General features: G+C 41.1%; 1 protein-coding gene across 5 annotated transcripts in view; it reads right to left on the reverse strand.

The window, feature by feature from the left end:
• Positions 1 to 21,008, reverse strand: part of rbms3 (RNA binding motif, single stranded interacting protein) — a 1,402,627-nt gene that overhangs the window by 808,351 nt on the left and 573,268 nt on the right. For 4 of the 5 annotated variants that reach the window (XM_072575202.1, XM_072575203.1, XM_072575199.1 and 1 more), the window contains exon 4: positions 18,950 to 19,126. In XM_072575202.1, coding sequence (XP_072431303.1) covers positions 18,950 to 19,126 — 177 coding nt within the window. The remainder of the gene's footprint in view (positions 1 to 18,949; positions 19,127 to 21,008) is intronic. The other variant, XM_072575201.1, reaches the window with a different exon arrangement.

The raw sequence follows: 21,008 nt of genomic DNA on the forward strand, positions 1-21,008 counted from the left end.
GCTCTGAAAGAATAATTTTAGACTTGTGGAGCGCTGTGAAATGATTAATTAAAAGATGTCTTCAGCTGATGACCTTGCTACTGCTCCACCCTGTGAGTGTTCAGTAAACAACCTTTCGCATATCTCAACACAGTGATAGAGGTAAACCTTCCACCACACAGATTACTGAACCTCTTAACAAGGCCCTGAGGGACCAACACCCTCCCCTTCACTATTGACTGCAAATTCTGGCTCCTAATGAAAAAAATTGACCTCTGAAACCCCACCACACCAAATAGAAACGAAAATAAATTGCATTTTTTAATTGGATTTTCCTCCCAGAATGATATTTGAGGTTAGTGGGGTTTGTTTTTGAAGTTCCCGTACACTGTCGCATAGAATCAATAGTTTAGTTAAGGTAGTATTTGAAAATGATTTTTAAGTTGTTAAGCAAATAGTTAATCATGGAATTGATGAGTATTGATATATTTTAATACCACACATGAGCCAAGTACCATTGGAAGCACACTGGACATATACTGGAATGATGCTGGGGCACACATGCAGAAGTTATAACTCAACAGCACGCATGAGTCACTGGCATCAGGACTTACTGCAGAAATTCTCATAATCTTCACACATAACTTCAGCGGAAAACTGACAGGAATCCTAGAACACTACTATAAATGGCTGCTTGCACTGATTGTTCGGGTCACCATTGGAAATCAGGAAAATCCTTGGAAATATGACTTCAGGATTGTGGGTTATGTTTGGGGACTGCTGCATGAAATGTCTCCAAATGGTTGATCTTTTTCTGTCGCTAGTGCAATTGACAGGTGATGTTTTGAATCTGTCAGCTGCTACAAGCACAGATACAGCATAATTTATCATTGGACCAGATTAAGAAGTAATAATAATAATTGAAAAAAGTTGAGCTTGGACAGCTGTAACCCTATCCCAGGTTTCAGATCTGAGTTAAACATTCCTACATACTCAGAACATTGTTTGAAATTTTTAGTTAGTCAGCAATGCTCAATTGGCTGCTGCATCCATTAAATCACTTATAAATAATCTTCCTGCTCTTTATAAAACCAATCATTACGCTATGCCTGAATACAGGCAGTCAGGCAGCTCCACACACTGATCAATGGAAAACAGGATCCTGCATTATTTTCCTTAATTCTGATATTTGTTTGAAAGCCTGGCAAGTTGAACAAAGAAAGATGGACTGAGGACCAAAAACCATACTCCTCCTATGTAGCCTCTTGTGTTGCGTTAGGCAGTGACACTGACTAAAGCCAAGGTTTAGATTACTCCACATTTGTGATGTCAATATATAAAGGCAAGGCCCTCAAATATCCTCCAACAGTGGTATCAATTTATAAGTTGTGTGTGGAAACTAACCATCCTGCTATTTTGAAATGTCATCAGTATCTGGTGCAAACAGTAAGTGTGACTTTGATACTTCCATCCATCTTCACCAGAGAGCTGGGACGGCCCTCTTTAGCTCTTGATAAGGTAAGTAAAATACATATTCATGGGCTGAAAAACTAGGCTGGTTACTAAGTATAGCACACTGCAGGTCAAAAGAAAGTTCAATTAATATGCTGAAGAAAGCAAAAATATGATTTTTGGTGCTGATATTTTGACACTGTCTGATACACAAAGTAGGCTTACACACCCCAACACAGTACTTGCCAGTTGGAATACAACATTGACACTGGGAGGAGCTCACAGATGGATTTGCAGTGTTAAGCCATTTGGTCTCATATTAACCTGTTATTATGGGCAGTATCTTCCCAGCCCCTGAATGTCATGGGCCTGGGATAGAAAATTGTGAGAATCACACTCGATCAACAGTGAGGAGCTTCCACTGTCAAGAGAAAAACATCTTCTTGTCCAACTAAGTGTTGAACCGTGAGGTGAGAATTTCACTCGTGACTGGCAAGAGGCCAGTTTGCATTGTTAATTTATTCCAGCTCACTGATTTGTGGTTTCCCATTCTTTCACCAGACAGAAACTAGATGGCAACAATTCTGGACAGGAAAGACAGTGGTAACCTGGTGACTACAGTTCATTGCTTGGAAATCCAGTAGTCCCCAGCATCTTAGGGCATGCGCCATGGGTTGTGACTCCAGCTTCTCTAAGGTAAAGAAGTGTGCCAATTGCCATCAGCCTGGCATGCCCAGGGCAAGGGTCGTGGTGGAGGGTTGTTTTTCAGACTGGAGGCCTGTGACCAGTGGAGTGCCACAAGGATCAGTGCTGGTCCTCTACTTTTTGTCATTTACATAAATGATTTGGATGCGAGCATAAGAGGTACAGTTAGTAGGTTTGTAGATGACACCAAAATTGGAGGTGTAGTGGACAGCGAAGAAGGTTACCTCAGATTACAACAGGATCTGGACCAGATGGACCAATGGGCCGAGAAGTGGCAGATGGAGTTTAATTCAGATAAATGCGAGCTGCTGCATTTTGGGAAAGCAAATCTTAGCAGGACTTATACACTTAATGGTAAGATCCTAGGAAGTGTTGCTGAACAAAGAGACCTTGGAGTGCAGGTTCATAGCTCCTTGAAAGTGGAGTCGCAGGTAGATAGGATAGTGAAGAAGGTGTTTGGTATGCTTTCCTTTATTGGTCAGAGTATTGAGTACAGAAGTTGGGAGATCATGTTGCAGCTGTACAGGACATTGGTTAGGCCACTGTTGGAATATTGCATGCAATTCTGGTCTCCTTCCTATTGGAACGATGTTGTGAAACTTGAAAGGGTTCAGAAAAGATTTACAAGGATGTTGCCAGGGTTGGAGGATCTGAGCTATAGGGAGAGGCTGAACAGGCTGGGGTTGATTTCCCTGGAGTGTCGGAGGCTGAGGGGTGACCTTCTCGAGGTTTACAAAATTATGAGGGGCATGGATAGGATAAATAGACAAAGTCTTTTCCCTGGAGTCGGGAGTCCAGAACTAGAGGGTGAGAGGGGAAAGATATAAAAGAGACTTAGGGAGCAACATTTCCACGTAGAGGATGGTATGTGTATGGAAAGAGCTGCCAGAAGATGTGGTACAATTGCAACATTTAAGAGGCATTTGGATGGGTATATGAATAGGAAGGGTTTGGAGGGATATGGGCCGGGTGCTGGCAGGCGGGACTAGATTGGGTTGGGATATCTGGTCGGCATGGACGGGTTGGACTGAAGGGTCTGTTTCCATGCTGTACATCTCTACGACTCTAAGTACAGTGAAATATGCAGGGCAGCTGTAGATGGCCAATGCTTGACTGGGTACATGGCTGGGCTTTAAAGATGGTACTAGTGCCAGGCATTCTGGGAAGCCCTGGCAGTGATGAGTATTTTTACCAGTGATGAGATCATCAGGTCACCATACTGGCATGGTGCATTGGTAATGAGGCAGGTTTGGGAAGATAGAATCAGAAACCTCTCTCAGCCTCAAGGAGGAAAACCTTCTCATGAAAATCACCAAAAATTCAGTCCTAAATTTGATGTATAAATTGAACTAAAATTTTCCAGTATCAACCTATGTTTCAAACTTATTCATGAATCCTCCTGGGTTGCTGGATCACCCTTTTGGTTCTTTACACAACTGTGCTACAAAAGGACGTGGAACGTGCGAGACTGGGTCACAGCCAAGAGGAAGTTGTAACTGCAATTGTAAACATGGTCAATAAGCCATAGTGGCTCCTGTCTGTTGTTCCCAAACCATTATCAAGCTTTTTGCTCACTTTAAATATCTTTCCAGCCAACAGCTTACAGTCCAGACCAGAAGAAATCATTTTTGAACTTTCTCTTCTGTTTGGCTCAGATCAATTCCAAATATACTGTGCAATCTCAAATGTACTGAGCACAGTTGCAAACATGGCCTTCCCTTTCCTCCTGAGCACCTATAAATCAATAACTCCTCTTTGAAGAACAAAGAGAGATTCATGGCTCCCATTCAATCATTTTTAAAAATCAATTCTAGGGATGTTCGCAATATTGAAAAGGTCACATTTATTGCTTATAGTTAACTTTTTTGAGATTATTTTAAACTGCTACCTTCCTTGTGTGCTGCCACAATGGACTAGGTAGGACATTCCAGGATTTATATCCAGCAAGGATGAACCAAGGCCAGAAATGCCTAAGTCATGACTTGGAGCCGAAAGTATTTTTATGGCTGCTCTTGTCTTTCAAGATGGTTGAGGCCACAGGGCTGGGAACATGTGTGTTGTGAATGTGTTGGGAAAAGAGGCATGTCATGGAAACATGGAGTTGTACAGTACAGAAACAGACCCTTCAGTCCAACTCGTCCATAGAACATAGAACATAGAACATGACAGCGCAGTACAGGCCCTTCGGCCCTCGATGTTGCACCGACCAGTCATACCAATCTGAAGCCCATCTAACTTATTCCATGTCCACCCATATGCTTGTCCAGTGATGACTTAAATGCACTTAAAGTTGGTGAATCTACTACTGTTGCAGGCAAAGCATTCCATACCCTTACTACTCTCTGAGTAAAGAAACTACCTCTGACATCTGTCCTAGATCTATCACCCCTCAATTTAAAGCTATGCCCCCTCATGCTCGCCATCACCAAACTTGGAAAAAGGCTCTTCCTGTCCACCCTATCTAACCCTCTGATTATCTTATATGTCTCTATTAAGTCACCTCTCAACCTTCTTCTCTCCAATGAAAACAGCCTCAAGTCCCTCAGCCTTTCCTTGTAAGACCTTCCCTCCATACCAGTCAACATCCTAGTAAATCACCTCTGCACCATTTCCAAAGCTTCCACATCCTTCTTATAATGCGGTGACCAGAACTGTATGCAATACTCCAAGTGCGGCCACACCAGAGTTTTGTACAGCTGTAGCATAACCTCATGGTGCCGGAAGTCGATCCCTCTATTAATAAAAGCTGAAACACTGTATGCCTTCTTAACAACTCTGTCAACCTGTGTGGCAACATTCAAGCATCTGTGTACCTGGACACCGAGGTCTCTCTGCTTATCTATACTCCCGGTTACTCTGACCAAAGCGAATCACCTCACACTTGTTCGCATTAAACTCCATTTGTTACCTCTCAGCCCAGCTCTGCAGCTTATCTATGTCTCTCTGTAACCTGCAACATCCTTTATCACTATCCACAATTCCACCGACCTTAGTGTCGTCTGCAAATTTACTAACCCACCCTTCTCCGCCCTCATCCAGGTCGTTTATAAAAATGACGAACAGCAGTGGACCCAACACCGACCCTTGCGGTACACCACTGGTAACTGGACTCCAGGATGACCATTTCCCATCAACCATCACCCTCTGTCTTCTTTCAGCAAGTCAATTACTGATCCAAACTGCTATATCTCCCACAATCCCATTCCTCCGCATTTTGTACAATAGCATACTGTGGGGAACCTTATCGAATGCCTTGCTGAAATCCATATACACCACATCAACCGGTTTACTCTCATCTACCTGTTTGGTCACCTTCTCAAAGAACTCAATTAGGTTTGTGAGGCACGAAAACTTCACAAAACCGTGCAGTCTATTCCCAATCAAATTATTCTTTTCTAGATGATTATATATCCTATCTCTTATAATCTTTTCCAACACTTTACCAACAACTGAAGTAAGGCTCACTGGTCTATAATTACCATGCTGACTAGATATCCTAAATAAATCTAGTCACATTTGCCAGCATTTAGCCCATATCTCTCTAAACCCTTCCTCTTCATATTCCTATCCAGATGCCTCTTAAGTGTTGTAATTGTAACAGCCTCCACCACTTCCTCTGGTAGCTCATTCCATACATGTACCACCCTCTGCGTGAAAAAGTTGCCCCTTAGGTCCTTTTAAATAATTTCTCTCCCACTTTAAACCAATGACTTCTAGTTTTGGGCTCCCCTACTCTGGGGAAAAGACCTCAGCTTTTTACTCTATCCATGCCCCTCATGATTTTAGAAACTTCTGTTACGTCATCCCTCCCACGCTCCAGAGAAAACAGACCCAGAATATTCAGCCTCTCCCTGTCGCTCAAATCATCCAGCCCTGGCAACATAAATCTTTTCTGAACCCTTTCAAGTTTCACAACATCCTTCCTATAGCAGTGAAATCGGAACTGAATGCAGTATTCCAAAAATGGCCTAACCAATGTCCTGTACTGCTGCAACATGACCTCCCAACTCCTGTACTCAATACCCTGACCAATAAAAGCAAGCTTACCAAATACCTTTTATACTATCCTGTCTACCTGTATGTGTTCATGTTATAGAGGGAGAATGATTGATTCCAATATGTGTGGAATATGGACAGCTTGTCCGTAATGAGCATTCATTAAATGTTTGACCATTTCTTTTGAATGAATGAATGATTTTATTGTCACATGTATTTTGCAGTGAGAAAAGCCGTAAAGTACAGTGAAAAGCTTTTCCATTGTTGCCATGATCTGGCACCATTTTGAATAGTTTTAAGAATAATTAAAAAATGTAATAGCTTGAAGAGAGTTCATTAGTCCTGAGCCAAATTATATTGACATCATATAGTTATTATATGCAAATTTACATTGTTCCATTGTTAATAATTGCAGAATTGAATATGATGCTTTATTGATGTTTTATATTTGCTTGCATCTGCAATCACTTGTTTTCAGGCATTATAGTGGAATCACATTGAGAAATAGATTGGTCTCTGTCATGAGTTGTAAGTAATTGAAGAGCCAGCACTGATCATTGCAGCACTCCACTAGTCACAGTTTCAAACATGTTCCACTTACATAGACACATCTAGTTGTTCACTCGTCCTGTATGCATTCCAATATATTACCCCTAGCTCCATGAATTTCTTGTATTAACCTTCCGTGACCCTGACGAATACCGTTTGAAAATCCGAGCATGCTATATCTGCAGGTTCTCCTTAATCTAGTTTCATCCTTGAAAATCCCTAATAAATGTGTCAACATGGTTTCATGACAAAATAATCACCTATAGAAGACAACAAAACCAAGATTCAAAGAGGACAAGGAAACATTTTTCCTAATAGTCTGAGTTAAAGATTAGAGGAGGTAATGAAGTGTTATATACAGCTATCAGAGGACAAATCCAAGGTCATGTACAAGGTCATGATTCTGACCAGATCAAGAAAGCTTCTGAATATTAATTGCCCTGCAAATCTCTGTGGCCTCAAAATAGATGAGAGCAGGAAATTACAAGGAGATCAAGGCCCAGATTTTGACCACTAGAATGGGTAGGGCAAGCCTGAAAACCTTTTCTGGGGTAATCTCACCTGCTTGGCAAAAATGTTCCCGAAGTTAGTATTCCTTATTCTGCCAAATGGGTTTGGATATAGAATTAAGCCTATTGGCTACAGGGATGGTCAAAATGAGATGGTTCGAAGGCCTACCTCCATTCTCTGGGATTTTGAACCAGTTGTGTTGTAAGATTTTACGTTCTTGAGCACTCACCCCTCATACCTACATAATGCCTGTCCTATCATGCATCCATGCCCCTTCATACTCCCATGCTGACTCAGTCCAATTCATGCCTTTCACTCATGGTCCTTTCCACCTACTTTGTAACATTGCCCTTCACCCATACCCATTGTCTTTTGTACTCCACATGATAACTAATGTGTATTCATACTCCTATGACGATGCTGTGGCTATTTAGTTTTTTTTAAGAGAGGTTTTAAGGTAGTGGTACCAGGCTGGCTAGTGGAGACACATAAAGTAAACAGCTTGGGAGACCTTCAGCATTTTTTTTAAACAATAGAAGCAGCCGGGATGGGTATGACCAGCTCTCACAGACCAGGATTTCTTGATTTTAGTTTTTTAGCTTTGAGATTCAGCAGCACTTGCTATCAGAGTCTCAAAAGGGTTGGAAGCTGCAGTAAGTATCTCCTAGCTGCTATTCTGTTGGAGTTTTCCCTCAATGGTTTTCCTTCTGGGTTGCTAGAGCTGTCTGTGAGATAAATTTATTTGTTGAATATTGCCATAAGGTGTGTTTATGGGATGTTATTATATTGGAACAGTTAATTACTATTAGCCTGAATCTATTTTTCTGTTAGGTTTTCCAATACCATTATGTTATTATAAGTTCTTCCTTCTTTTGTGGTATTTTAACTACAGTGTTTGAAACAATTGTGTTTTGCTTCATGCCAAGTAGTTTGACTAGTCGAATTTGCATCTGGAACACAGCACTTAACATTTGCCTTTAAAATTTGAAAAATGTAGGGTCTAGGCTTCCTTCCTAAAATATTTTGAGGGGGTCTGGTGTCATCCATAACACTCCTCACCCACTCCCATGGTCCATTAATCTTAGCAATTCACCCCAACTCGCATCCGTTCTGCATAGATCTCATAAGCCCATGTAGAAAAGAGAGAAAATAAAGCTTTAAAATTCTAACATAGATTCTCCTATTCAGATGAGATAGCAAAACAAAATCCTATTGGTGTAAATTCATACAAAGTTTTTTTAAAATCTCGTGTTTATTCTAATTCACCACTTTCAAACACAATTCATCCTTTAATGGCCTCGTTAAGCTGTCAAAGAAAACTATGAATTCAGAAAACCCTTGCTGAGGTCATTTTTGCTTGTGAACATCAAAAATTACTCACAAAGAAGATTAGTACTAAACCACATACAATTTAAATCTGGAAATTTGTCATCAAACACACAGTGAAATGTTGGAATCTTCACTCCTATAGTGTTGTGCATGCTGGGTTAATTGAAACTTTCAGGTCTGAGTTTGGTTTTTGTGAGGCAAGAGTATCAAGGAATATGTAGAAACTGCGAGTAATGGAGTTGAGGTACAGATCAGTCATCATCCAATAAAATATTTGAAGATGTTCTAGCAGCTGAATGGCCTAAACCTGTCCAACTGAAAAATTCCATGACTGTCTAAACAAGTTTAACTACAGGCCGTTCTGCTATAACATGAATTTTGTTAACACAAACCTGCTGTAATGTGATTGCTGAATTTGGGATGTTGTTTCTAAAACGCGAACATTTCAAGCATGTGTTGGCTGTAACACGATTATATCCCCAATGCTGTTTCTGAAGTGTGATTTTTCTATAATGCGGGATTGCACAAGAATGCAACCATCGCGTTATTGAAGAACTACCTGTATATAATGAAATAAACAAACACTTCAGCAATTATTTTGCAGGCAATCATCTTTGTTATAATAATGTGTGGAGTGCAGCACTTTGTTAGCTCCATAAAAGATGGCTTAATAAGACAATTAGTCGATTATTTAATTTTCTGTTAATTGCATGCTTTAACAGTTAAATCTAAAAACACTGTAATTGGTCACTAAGCACAGAAACATCCATACATTGGAGTTTAGTATTAGGCTAGATGACAATTTCACAATGCCTGCCCTGCACTTCTTTGTCACTGATGTGCTATTGTAACTGTTGGGAGTCTGCACATCCATTCTATCCAGCTGTGTGTTTACACTGAGCCATCATCATTATATCTGACTAGCCATGGGTAACAGACAGTCCAATATTGAAGTTGAACTGAAGGTAAATTTTTATTTGTAATATGTTATACTTATTGAAATAGCACTTAAACTATCTGTATTGTTTTGCATTATGATAGACTGCCACTGAAAGCAATAATCAATTATTTTAGCTTTCAAAATGCACCTGTGTTGATGTAAGACATTTCTTCAAAGAAATCCCAACTCAAGATGTTCAAGTGCATTTGTTGCTTGTATCACTTCTGAATATCGATGAATATAATCTGATCATTGGTGGTGTTGTAGACAGTAAAGAAGATTATCTCAGAGTACAACAGGACCTTTATCAAATGGGCCCATGGGCTGATGAGTGGCAGATGGAGTTTAATTTTGATACATGTGAGGTGTTGCATTTGGGTAAGACAAACCCAGGGCAGGACTCATACACTGAATGGTAAAGCTGTCGGGGGTGTTTCCGAACAAAGAGACCTCAGGGTGCTGGTGCGTTGTTCCTTGAAAGTGGAGTCACAGGTAGGTAGAGTGGTGAAGAAGGCATTTGGCATGCTGGCCTTCATTTGTCAGAACATTAAGTATATGAGTTGAGAAATAGTGTAGCAGCTGTACAGGACGTTGGTGAGACCACCTTTGGAATATTTTGCACAGTTCTGGTTGCCCTTCCATAGTAAGGATGTCGTTAAACTTGAGAGGGTGCAGAAAGATTTACAAGGCTGTTGCCAGGACTGGAGGGTTTGAGTGTAGGGAGAGGCTGAATAGGCTGGGGTGTTTTTCCCTGGAGCATTGAAGGGCTAAGGGGTGACCTCATAAAAGTTTATAAAATCATGAGGGGCATGGATGGGGTGGATAGCCAAGGTATTTTTCCTACAGTGGGGGACTCCAAAACGAGAGGACATTGGTTTAAGGTGAGAGGGGAAAGATGTGAAAAGGACCTGAGGGGTAACTTTTTCATGCAGAGGGTGGTGCATGTATGGAATGAGCTGCCAGAGGAAGTGGTGGAGGTGGGTACAATTACAACATTCAAAAGAATGGGAAGGGTTTTATGGAAAAAGGATCAAATGCTATAAAATTGGACAAGATCAGATTGGGATGTCTGTTTGGTGCAGCTGGGTGGACCGAAGGGTCTGTTTTCATGCTATATGACTCTATGGTTCTACAAAATAGATTTCCTGATTAAAGTAGATTTGTCGTGGATGTGGGCCCTAAACTAGTAATACGTTTAGGGGGTGAAGAAATAATAATACTCACCAAAGAGTGATACATCACACCATGTTTAACAGAGGCAGATGGCACAAGTCAAGACTAATAATTTTTGATAAGATCAAATTCTTCTGAAGATCATTCTCATACAGTATTAAGTCACTCTCATTCACTTCAGAGTGATTTATCTGCCATATGTTTAAGTGCACAAAGTACTGTCCTACTGTCAATCATTCATGTTAACATGCTAACTGAAAGGATATCCCCATTCTCCATTCTCTCCAAAAGGAAAATCTCATAGCCACATGCTTCAGCTTGCAGAGGACATGTGTTGGGGACATCTTTTCAAACTTCGATGTTGTGGCCATTACAGAGACGTGGGTAGAACAGGGATAGGAATGGCTATTGCAGGTTCCAGGGTTTAAATGTTTTAGTAGGGTCAGAGATGGGGGTAAAAGAGGGGGAGGTGTGGCATTGCTTGTCAAGGATAGTATTACAGCGGTGGAAAGGACAATGGAGGAAGACTTGCCATCTGAGGTAGTGTGGGCGGAGGTTAGAAATAGGAAAGGTGAGGTCACCCTTTTAGGAGTTTTCTACAGGCCTCCTAATAGTCCGAGAGACATAGAGGAATGTATTGCAAGGATGATTCAGGAGAAGAGTGAAAGTAGCAGGGTGGTTGTTATGGGGGACTTTAACTTCCCAGATATTGACTGGGAAAGCTATAGTTCGAGTTTGTTAGATGGGTCGGTGTTTGTCCAATGTGTGCAGGAGGGTTTCCTGACACAATATGTAGACAGACCAACAAGAGGTGAGGCCATACTGGATTTGGTTCTAGGTAATGAACCAGGCCAGGTGTTAGACTTGGAGGTAGGTGAGCACTTCGGGGGCAGTGACCACAACTCGGTGACTTTTACTCTAGTGATGGAGAGGGATAAGTGTGCACTGCAGGGCAGGAGTTATAGCTGGGGGCAGGGAAATTATGATGCGGTGAGGCATGACTTAGGATGTGTGGATTGGAAAAATAGGCTTCAAGGGAAGGACACAAATGATATGTGGAGCTTGTTCAAGGAACAGCTAATGGGTGTCCTTGATAAGTATGTACCAGTCAGGCAGGGAGGAAAGGGTCTTGTGAGGGAGCCGTGGTTTAATAAGGAATTGGAATCCCTTGTGAAAGGGAAGAGGGCGGCCTATGTAAAGATGAGGCGTGAAGGTTCAGTTGGGGCGATTGAGAGTTATAAGGTAGCCAGGAAGGATCTGAAGAGAGAGCTAAGAGCAGCGAGAAGGGGACATGAAAAGTCCTTGGTTGGTAGGATTAGGGAAAACCCTAAGGCTTTCTATAGGTATGTCAGGAATAAAAGGATGACTAGGGTAGGTATCGGTCCAGTCAAGGATAGTAGTGGGAAGTTGTGCGTGGAGGCAGAGGAGATTGGAGAGACACTAAATCAATACTTTTCGTCAGTATTCACTCAGGAACAGGACGTTGTTGCTGATGTGAATATTGAGTCACAAGTGATTACAATGGATGGCTTTGAGATATATAGGGAAGAGGTCCGGGGAATACTGGAAAGGGTGAAAATAGATAAGTCCCCTGGGCCTGATGGCATTTATCCTAGGATCCTCTGGGAAGCTAGGGAGGAGATAGAGGAGCCATTGGCCTTGATTTTTATGTCGTCGTTGTCTACAGGAATAGTGCCAGAGGATAGTGAATGTGGTCCCTTTGTTCAAGAAGGGGAGTAGGGACAGCCCGAGTAACTATAGGCCAGTGAGTCTCACTTCTGTTGTGGGCAAAGTCTTAGAGAGAATTGTAAGGGATAGGATTTATGAACATCTGGATAGGAATAATGTGATCAAGGATAGTCAGCATGGTTTTGTGAAGGGCAGGTCGTGCCTCACAAACCTTATTGAGTTCTTTGAGAAGGTGACTAAGGAAGTGTATGAGGGTAAAGCAGTAGATGTGGTGTATATGGATTTTAGCAAGGCGTTCGCTAAGGTACCCCATGGTAGGCTACTGCAAAAATTACGGAGGTATGGCATTGACGGTGCATTAGAGGTTTGAATTAGGAATTGGCTGGCTGGAAGGAGACAGAGGGTAGTAGTTGATGGTAAAGGTTCATCTTGGAGTGCAGTTACTAGCGGTGTTCCACAAGGATCTGTTTTGGGACCATTGCTGTTTGTCATTTTTATAAATGACCTGGAGGAGGGGCTTGAAGGCTGAGTGAGCAAGTTTGCGGATGATACGAAAATCGGTGGAGTGGTGGACAGTGAAGAAGGATGTGGCAGGTTACAGCGGGATATAGATAAGTTGCAGAGCTGGGCAGAAAAGTGGCAAATGGAGTTCAATGTCGCTAAGTGTGAAGTCATTCACTTTGGTAGGAGTAACAAGAAGATGGATTACTGGGCTAATGGTAGGCTACTTGGTAGTGTGGATGAGCAGAGGGATCTTGGTGTCCATGTACACAGATCTCTGAAAGTTGCCACCCAGGTAAATAGTGCTGTGAAGAAGGCATATGGCATACTGGGCTTTATTGGTAGAGGAATTGAGTTCCAGAGTCCTGAGGTCATGTTGCAGTTGTATAAGACTCTGGTGCGGCCTTATCTGGAGTATTGTGTACAGTTTTGGTCACCATACTATAGGAAGGATGTGGAGGCACTGGAACGGGTGCAGAGGAGGTTTACCACAGGATGTTGCCTGGCATGGTAGGAAGATCGTATGAGGAAAGGCTGAGGCACTTGGGGCTGTACTCATTGGAGAAAAGAAGGTTTAGAGGAGATTTGATAGAGGTGTACAAGATGATTAGGGGTTTAGATAGGGTTGACAGTGAGAACCTTTTTCTGCGTATGGAGTCAGCTGTTACTAGGGGACACAGCTTTAAATTAAGGGGAGGTTGGTAGAGGACAGATGTTAGGGGTAGATTTTTTACTAAGCGGGTTGTGAGTTCATGGAATGCCCTGCCAGTATCAGTGGTGGACTCTCCCTCTTTATGGTCATTCAAGCAGGCATTGGATAAGCATATGGAGGTTATTGGGCTAGTGTAGGTTCGGTAGGCTTCGGTCAGTGCAACATCGAGGGCCGAAGGACCTGTACTGCGCTGTTTTTTTCTATGTTCTATGTGATTGCAGATACTTTCTTTAAAGAACCAGTTATGTGTTCAACTTTTAATATTGTAGTCTCTTTCCCTGTGCCAGAATGGCTGAAGAACGTTCTATGAAATTCAATCTGATGTAATGGAAATAGCAGGATGGTGGTGGATAGAAATTAAAGGATTATGACACCAGATTGGAGCTACAAATGAGCAGAAATTGTTTTGGAAAAATACTCAGGCATGCACTAAACAACAATATTCCTGTTTCAAAGATTTTTAGATAATTAAAGGTGTTGATGATTAGGGGCCACATTTAGGGAAACAGTTTTTCTGACAGTCTTACATTATGACTGGTCAACAACAGCTGGTATTTATATAGCAACAGTAAAACTTCCCTTAGCGTTTGACACCAGAACTTAGACATTCTGATCATAACATACAGGCACAGAGGTAGGCCATTGAGTCTTGTCTACCATACACAAAGATCATGACTGATCTGAAACTTTCTCAAATCCACTCGTCCTGAATCACTTGATTCCCTTCTTGATTAAAAACCTGCCTATGATTTCATTGAATCTACTTACTGAACCAGCTTTAACATCCTCTGCAGTAAAGAATTTCACAGATTCATTACTCTCTGAGAGAAAAAGAATCCCTCCTCATCTCTGACTTAAATGTGAAAACCCTTATTCAGAAATGATGCCCTCTGGTCCTCGACTTTCCCACAAAGTGAAACAATCTTTCTGCGTCTGCCCTGTCAAGTCCCCGAAGAGTCTTGTAGGTTTCAGTGCATAGAACATTACAATGCAGCACAGGTCCTTCAGCCCTCGATGTTGCGCCGACCAGTCATACCAATCTGAAGCCCATCTAACCTACACTATTCCATGTACGCCCATATGCTTGTCCAATGACAACTTAAATGCACTTAAAGTTGGCGAATCTACTACCGTTACAGGCAAAGCATTCCATACTCTGAGTAAAGAAACTACCTCTGACATCTGTCCTATATCTATCACCCCTCAACTTAAAGCTATGCCCCCTCATGCTCGCCGTCACCATACTTGGAAAAAGGCTCTCCCTGTTCACCCTATCTAACCCGCTGATTATCTTGTATGTCTCTATTAAATCACCTCTCAACTTTCTTCTCTCCAACGAAAATGGCCTCAAGTCCCTCAGCCTTTCCTCGTAAGACCTTCCCTCCGTGCCAGGCAACATCCTACTAAATCTCCTCTGCACCCTTTCCAAAGTTTCCACATCCTTCTTATAATTCGGTGACCAGAGCTGTACACAATACTCCAAGTTCGGCCGCATCAGAGTTTTGTACAGCTGTAGCATAACCTCATGGTTCTGGAACCCGATCCCTCTATTAATAAAAGCTAAAACACTGTATGCCTTCTTAACAACCCTGTCAACCTGTGTGGCAACTTTGAAGGATCTGTGTACCTGGACACCGAGATCTCTCTACTCATCGATACTAACAAGAATCTTACCATTAGCCCAGTACTTTGCATTCCGGTTACTCTGACCAAAGTGAATCACCTCACACTTGTCCACATTAAACTCCATTTGCCACCACTCAGCCCAGCTCTGCAGCTTATCTGTGTCTCTCTGTAACCTACAACATCCTTCATCACTATCCATAACTCTACCGACCTTAGTGTTGTCTGCAAATTTACTAACCCACCCTTCTACGCCCTCATCCAGGTCGTTTATAAAAATGACGAACAGCAGTGGACCCATCACCGACCCTTGCGGTACACCACTAGTAACTGGACTCCAGGATGAACATTTCCCATCAACCATCACCCTCTGTCTTCTTTCAGCAAGTCAATTACTGATCCAAACAGCTACATCTCCCACAATCGCATTCCTCCGCATTTTGTACAATAGCCTACTGTGGGGAGCCTTATCGAATGCCTTGCTGAAATCCATATACACCATATCAACTGATTTACTCTCATCTACCTGTTTGGTCACGTTCTCAAAGAACTCAATAAGGTTTGTGAGGCATGACCTACCCTTCACAAAACCGTGCTGACTATCCTTAATCAAATTATTCTTTTCTAGATGATTATAAATCCTATCTCTTATAACCTTTTCCAACACTTTACCAACAACTGAAGTAAGGCTCAATGGTCTATAATTACTAGAGTTGTCTCTATTCTCCTTCTTGAACAGGGGAACCACATTTGCTATCCTCCAGTCTTCTGGCACTATTCCTTTAGACAATGAAGATTTAAAGATTAATGCCAAAAGCTCAGCAATCTCCTCCCTGGCTCCCAGAGGATCCCAGGATAAATCCCAACTGGCCCAGGGGACTTATCTATTTTCACACTCTGCAGGATTTCTTTTTCCTCTTCCTTGTGATAAGGTTCCCCATAGTAAGGAGGTCTCTCAATAAGGTCTTCTAAACTCTGATGAGTACAGGCCCAACCTACTCAACCTCTTCTCATATCACAGTCCCTCCATATCCTGGAGTCAGCATAGGGAATTTTCTATGGACAACTTCCAACGTGAATATATTTCCTGAGATGAATGGACCAAAACTATTCACAATATTTCAGCTTGGGTATGACTAGTACCTTGTATAATTTTAACAATACATCCTTATTTTTATATTCCATTCCATTTGAAATATACAGCAACATTTCAGTTGCCTTCCCTATTAACCACTGAACTCGGATGCCAACATTTTTGTGATTCATAGATGAGGACTCTGAAATCCTTCTGTTCTATATCTTTCTGTAATCTTTCTCCATTTATATAATATTTAGCTCCTCTATTCTTTCTGCTAAAGACCATAACCTTGCACCTTCCCACATTATATTCCATTTGCCAAATTTTACCCATTCACATAACCTGTAGACATCCCTCTATAGACTCTTTGTGTCATCTTGACCACCTGCCTTCCCACCAACTGCAGTATGATCATCGAGCTGAGAGAAAAACGACTTCATCAATCAAATAGACCAACCTTCCATAACTAGATATGGAGAACTTGTCCAATTCCTTTCAGAAGATCGGTATTGAATAGTTCATTCTACATGTGTTGCTAATCTGTTCTGGAGGTGATAATTGTGGAAAAGCAGCTTTTGAATGTGGATGATCAATCTTTGCTGAAGAATGTTATATGAAAGTTGCCTCATTGTACTATTTGCAACCAATTGTCTAAAGTCTAATCATTCTACATTAATGAAGACTCAAATATATCTTCTCACTGCTATTTTTAAGCCAATAATTTTCTAATGCAAGTAATCTTGACTCCTTGAGTGTACCTGATTATTAAATGCAATGACTGTGCAATTGGACCACCATGTGTAGTATCATAATAAAACTATTCCTGTACAGAATCTATTAAAACATATTCATTCCAACTCCTAACTATTGCTTTTTGACATTCAAAGATGTCACATCTGAAAATATCACACATTAGCCTATGAAACCTCCAAGGTGCCATAAGTTCCTCAGATCCCTAGCCACAAACTCTATGTTTCTCCAAAACTGGACTAATGTGGATCCTCCTTTTCCATTGCAGTGTTGTTGAAAGCTTTCAAACATCCAAGCCAGAAGCTCTAACATCCATTTACAAATCTCTCTATGGCCATATCTTGTGCCTTAGGACTCTCCTTATAAGCTCCCTTTTAGATCATCCTTGAAATATCCCTCCTAATAGCTCCGTTCTTGGCTCAGATGTTTGATTGTCTACTTATCTATGAAGTGTCTCAGGACCTGTATCTGCTTTAAAAACAGTGTATAAGCACAACAAGAACAATTTCCATTCACAAAGCGCTTTGATTGTGATAAAGCATCCAAAGGTGCTTTACAGCATCAATTCTTAAACAGAATTTGACACTGTGCCACATTTTATATTTTGAAGGAAAATGGAAAACCCAGAGATTGTCTGAAAGGAACATCTTGAGGACAGATGAAGAGATTTGGTGATTCAATTCCAAATCTGAAAGCCTGGTCACCAGGAGGCCAATGATGAGGAGATTAAAATCGTGGGTGTCGAAGAGGCCTTGGATACAGCTGGGAATTGTAGGTCTGAAGAATGTTATAGAGGTAGGGAGTGAAGTTGTTGTTTTAAATGTTAATATTACCCAGTGAGATGTAAATAGTTATGTGGGTGTGGTGTACAAGGAAACAATTTCTTCATTAATTATCACTGTGTGTGAACGTAATATTTTTCCGATATCAACCAGACCACATCACCATCTCTAAGCATGTTCATACAAGCCTCTTTTGTTTAAATCCATGAATGCTCGGTCACATGTTCCTCACACCAAGTAACAGTAGAACACTCAACTCATCTTGACCATTGCATTGATAGATCAACTAGATTATCATATGACAGTCAGTAATTGATAAATATATAGATATAAATATTTCTGGCAACAGTAATAAAATGACATGTTGGAAAGCCCAAAGACCAATTTATAACGCAGAATCCTTGTTAAGGGTAATCGAGAGTTCACTTATGCACCTTCCCCCAAATTTTCCCCAACTCCAAGTATCTGAGTTTATGATGATCTCTTTAACGTAATCAGGATTAGTTCCTGAATGGAAAACATCTCCAATACAAGTGAGTTTAATTGGTTTAGCAAGGTGCAGCATGATTTCAAACACACAATCAGAAGCAATTTTAGTCCTTCTGCAAACATGCAAGTCCAAGTTGACAATAAATGCAATATATATTCCATTACATTGCAACTGTCAATATTTCTCTGTTATATTCACAACTTTTTCTGCCACTACTTGTTGTGAACTTACATAAACATTCTTTGTAAAAGTCTTTATGATTTCAACACAAATTGATCATTTTTAGATCTCTCCAGAATACTCTGTAACTGTGAAGGATCAAAGATAGCACAGAGTCTTCAGTTTGTCAGTATCATTAGGAAAATATAAAGTCATGGAAAAACAATTTGTTAAAAGGCCAAAACAGTGTTAGGAATCCTTAGACTTGCCACAAACAACAACATTCAAAAAGAGTAGCAACATCTAGTGGTGAACCCTTTTTTAACCTGATTTTTCAAGATTACATCAGGATTGCTTCATGGTACCACACCCAAAGAGAACAGAGTAAAATCAACTATTATTCAAACCACCATCACTTTTACTCTTTGCCAGCAAAAGATGTCCAACATATATGTAACGACTATTTCTAGCCACGCATTTTAGATATTGTAGTAAATCATTCAGTTTAATAATGCCCAGTTGGCGTACTTACGGCAGGATGCCCAGGACAGTAGCTGTAACTGGCATGGGACTGATAGTGAATGTTAGCCCTGGGGTAGGTGTAATTGTTCCAGGCAGACTGGTTGTTGTTCCACTGTGGGGTAAAGCCAGGGCTCATGGTGACCCTTGCCTTACTGTTCTGGTATGTTCTCACTGCAGGGCCTGGCTGCTGAGGGAAATAAAATGGCAGCTGTAAATAGGATTCAATGCAGCAAATATGGAACATGTTTTACTATTCTTTGTGGTCAAATAAATAATATTACAAATTAATCCTTTTAAATTAAGATTAGTTTTAATATATTTGCATTTTAGCATGCAACTTGCAATTATTCAGAAAATGTTTTTGTGTAATTTTCAACCATTCTTTGTTGTGAAAATACAATATCAGAAACTGACGGACACTGAACCCTGGTAGGAGACAAACTATGATGGTGATAAGTGCTCAGCCACTTCTTATAAGCCATTGGGCATGTTGTCAGCCTTTATTCTGTTTTGATTTGGAGATGCCAATGTTGGACTGAGGTATACAAAGTTACAAATCACACAACACCAGGTTATAGTCCAACAGATTTAATTGGAAGCACTAGCTTTCAGAGTGCCACTCCTTCATCAGTGCTCCTACTCCACAACCACCAATTCTAATAATGGGCTGAATGGCCTTCTTCCATGCTGTAAGGTCCTATGTTTCTATTTACAAAATCTCTCACTTAGCTGTTAAACCTTGCAATACACATTTACTGATTCTTATCAACATCATAATGAAAAAGATGAAAGCGTAGCAGCAATAGAAATGCTACATTGTGTTAATGTTCTTCATTTGCAAATAAATATCTTGGTGCACTTTACAGGTAGGAATGAAGATACAATGGAAAAGGGGGGCTTCATAAGAAGTTTGAGGAAAGCACAATTGCAAAGAAGGATTTTGAAAGCAGAGAGCAAATAATGAAATGTTGAGACAGTTCCAATGGGCAGATTCGAAGGAAGTTGAAGAAGTAGCTGCCAAAGGTGAAATAACACATGAAATAACACAGAAGGCATGGAGGAGCAGACAGCCATAGAGTCATAGAGTCATACAGCTGTATCGCATGGAAACAGACCCTTCGGTCCAACCCATCCATGCCGACCAGATATCCCAACCCAACCTAGTCCCACCTGCCAGCACCCAGCCCATATCCCTCCAACCCTTCCTCTTCATATACCCATCCAAATGCCTCTTAAATGTTGCAATGTTACTAGCCTCCACCACATCTTCTGGCAGCTCATTCCATACATATACCACCCTCTGCGTGAAAAAGAAGCCTCTTAGGTCTCTTTTATATCTTTCCCCTCTCACCCTAAACCTATGCCTTCTAGTTCTGGACTCCCCCAACCCAGGGAAAAAACTTTGTCTATTTACCCTATCCATTCCCCTCATAATTTTGTAAACTTCTATAAGGTCACCCCTCAGCCTCCGATGCTCCAGGGAAAACAGCCCCAGCCTGTTCAGCCTGTCCCTGTATCTCAGATCCTCCAACCCTGGCAACATCTTTGTAAATCTTTTCTGAACCCTTTCAAGTTTCACAACATCTTTCTGATAGGAAGGAGACCAGAATTGCATGCAATATTCCAACAGTGGCCTAACCAATGTCCTGTACAGCCGCAATATGACCTCCCAACTCCTGTACTCAATACTCTGACCAATAAAGGAAAGCATACCAAACGCCTCCTTCACTATCCTATCTACCTGCGACTCCACTTTCAAGGAACTATGAACCCGCACTCCAAGGTCTCTTTGTTCAGCAACACTCCTTAGGACCTTACCATTCACTCAGTTCGGTCAAAGATAAAGCTGGCATGGAATTATAATGGACGTCAGAGCAACAACAAAGATCACAACATTAACTGAATGATGGCCAATATTGGCATGATTGAGAGTGTCACCACATTTTACAGATAAAGACACAAGCTGCATTGTTTGTTTAAGAGAACCAGCAAATAGAAGCAAGAACATGAGCAGGCTAAATCCTGCATGTTAGACTAAAATTGAGAAATTCGAAAATATCATGTATTGA

The sequence above is a fragment of the Chiloscyllium punctatum genome, chromosome 8 (genome assembly GCF_047496795.1).
Source record: "Chiloscyllium punctatum isolate Juve2018m chromosome 8, sChiPun1.3, whole genome shotgun sequence".
In the NCBI taxonomy this organism is placed as follows: domain Eukaryota; kingdom Metazoa; phylum Chordata; class Chondrichthyes; order Orectolobiformes; family Hemiscylliidae; genus Chiloscyllium; species Chiloscyllium punctatum.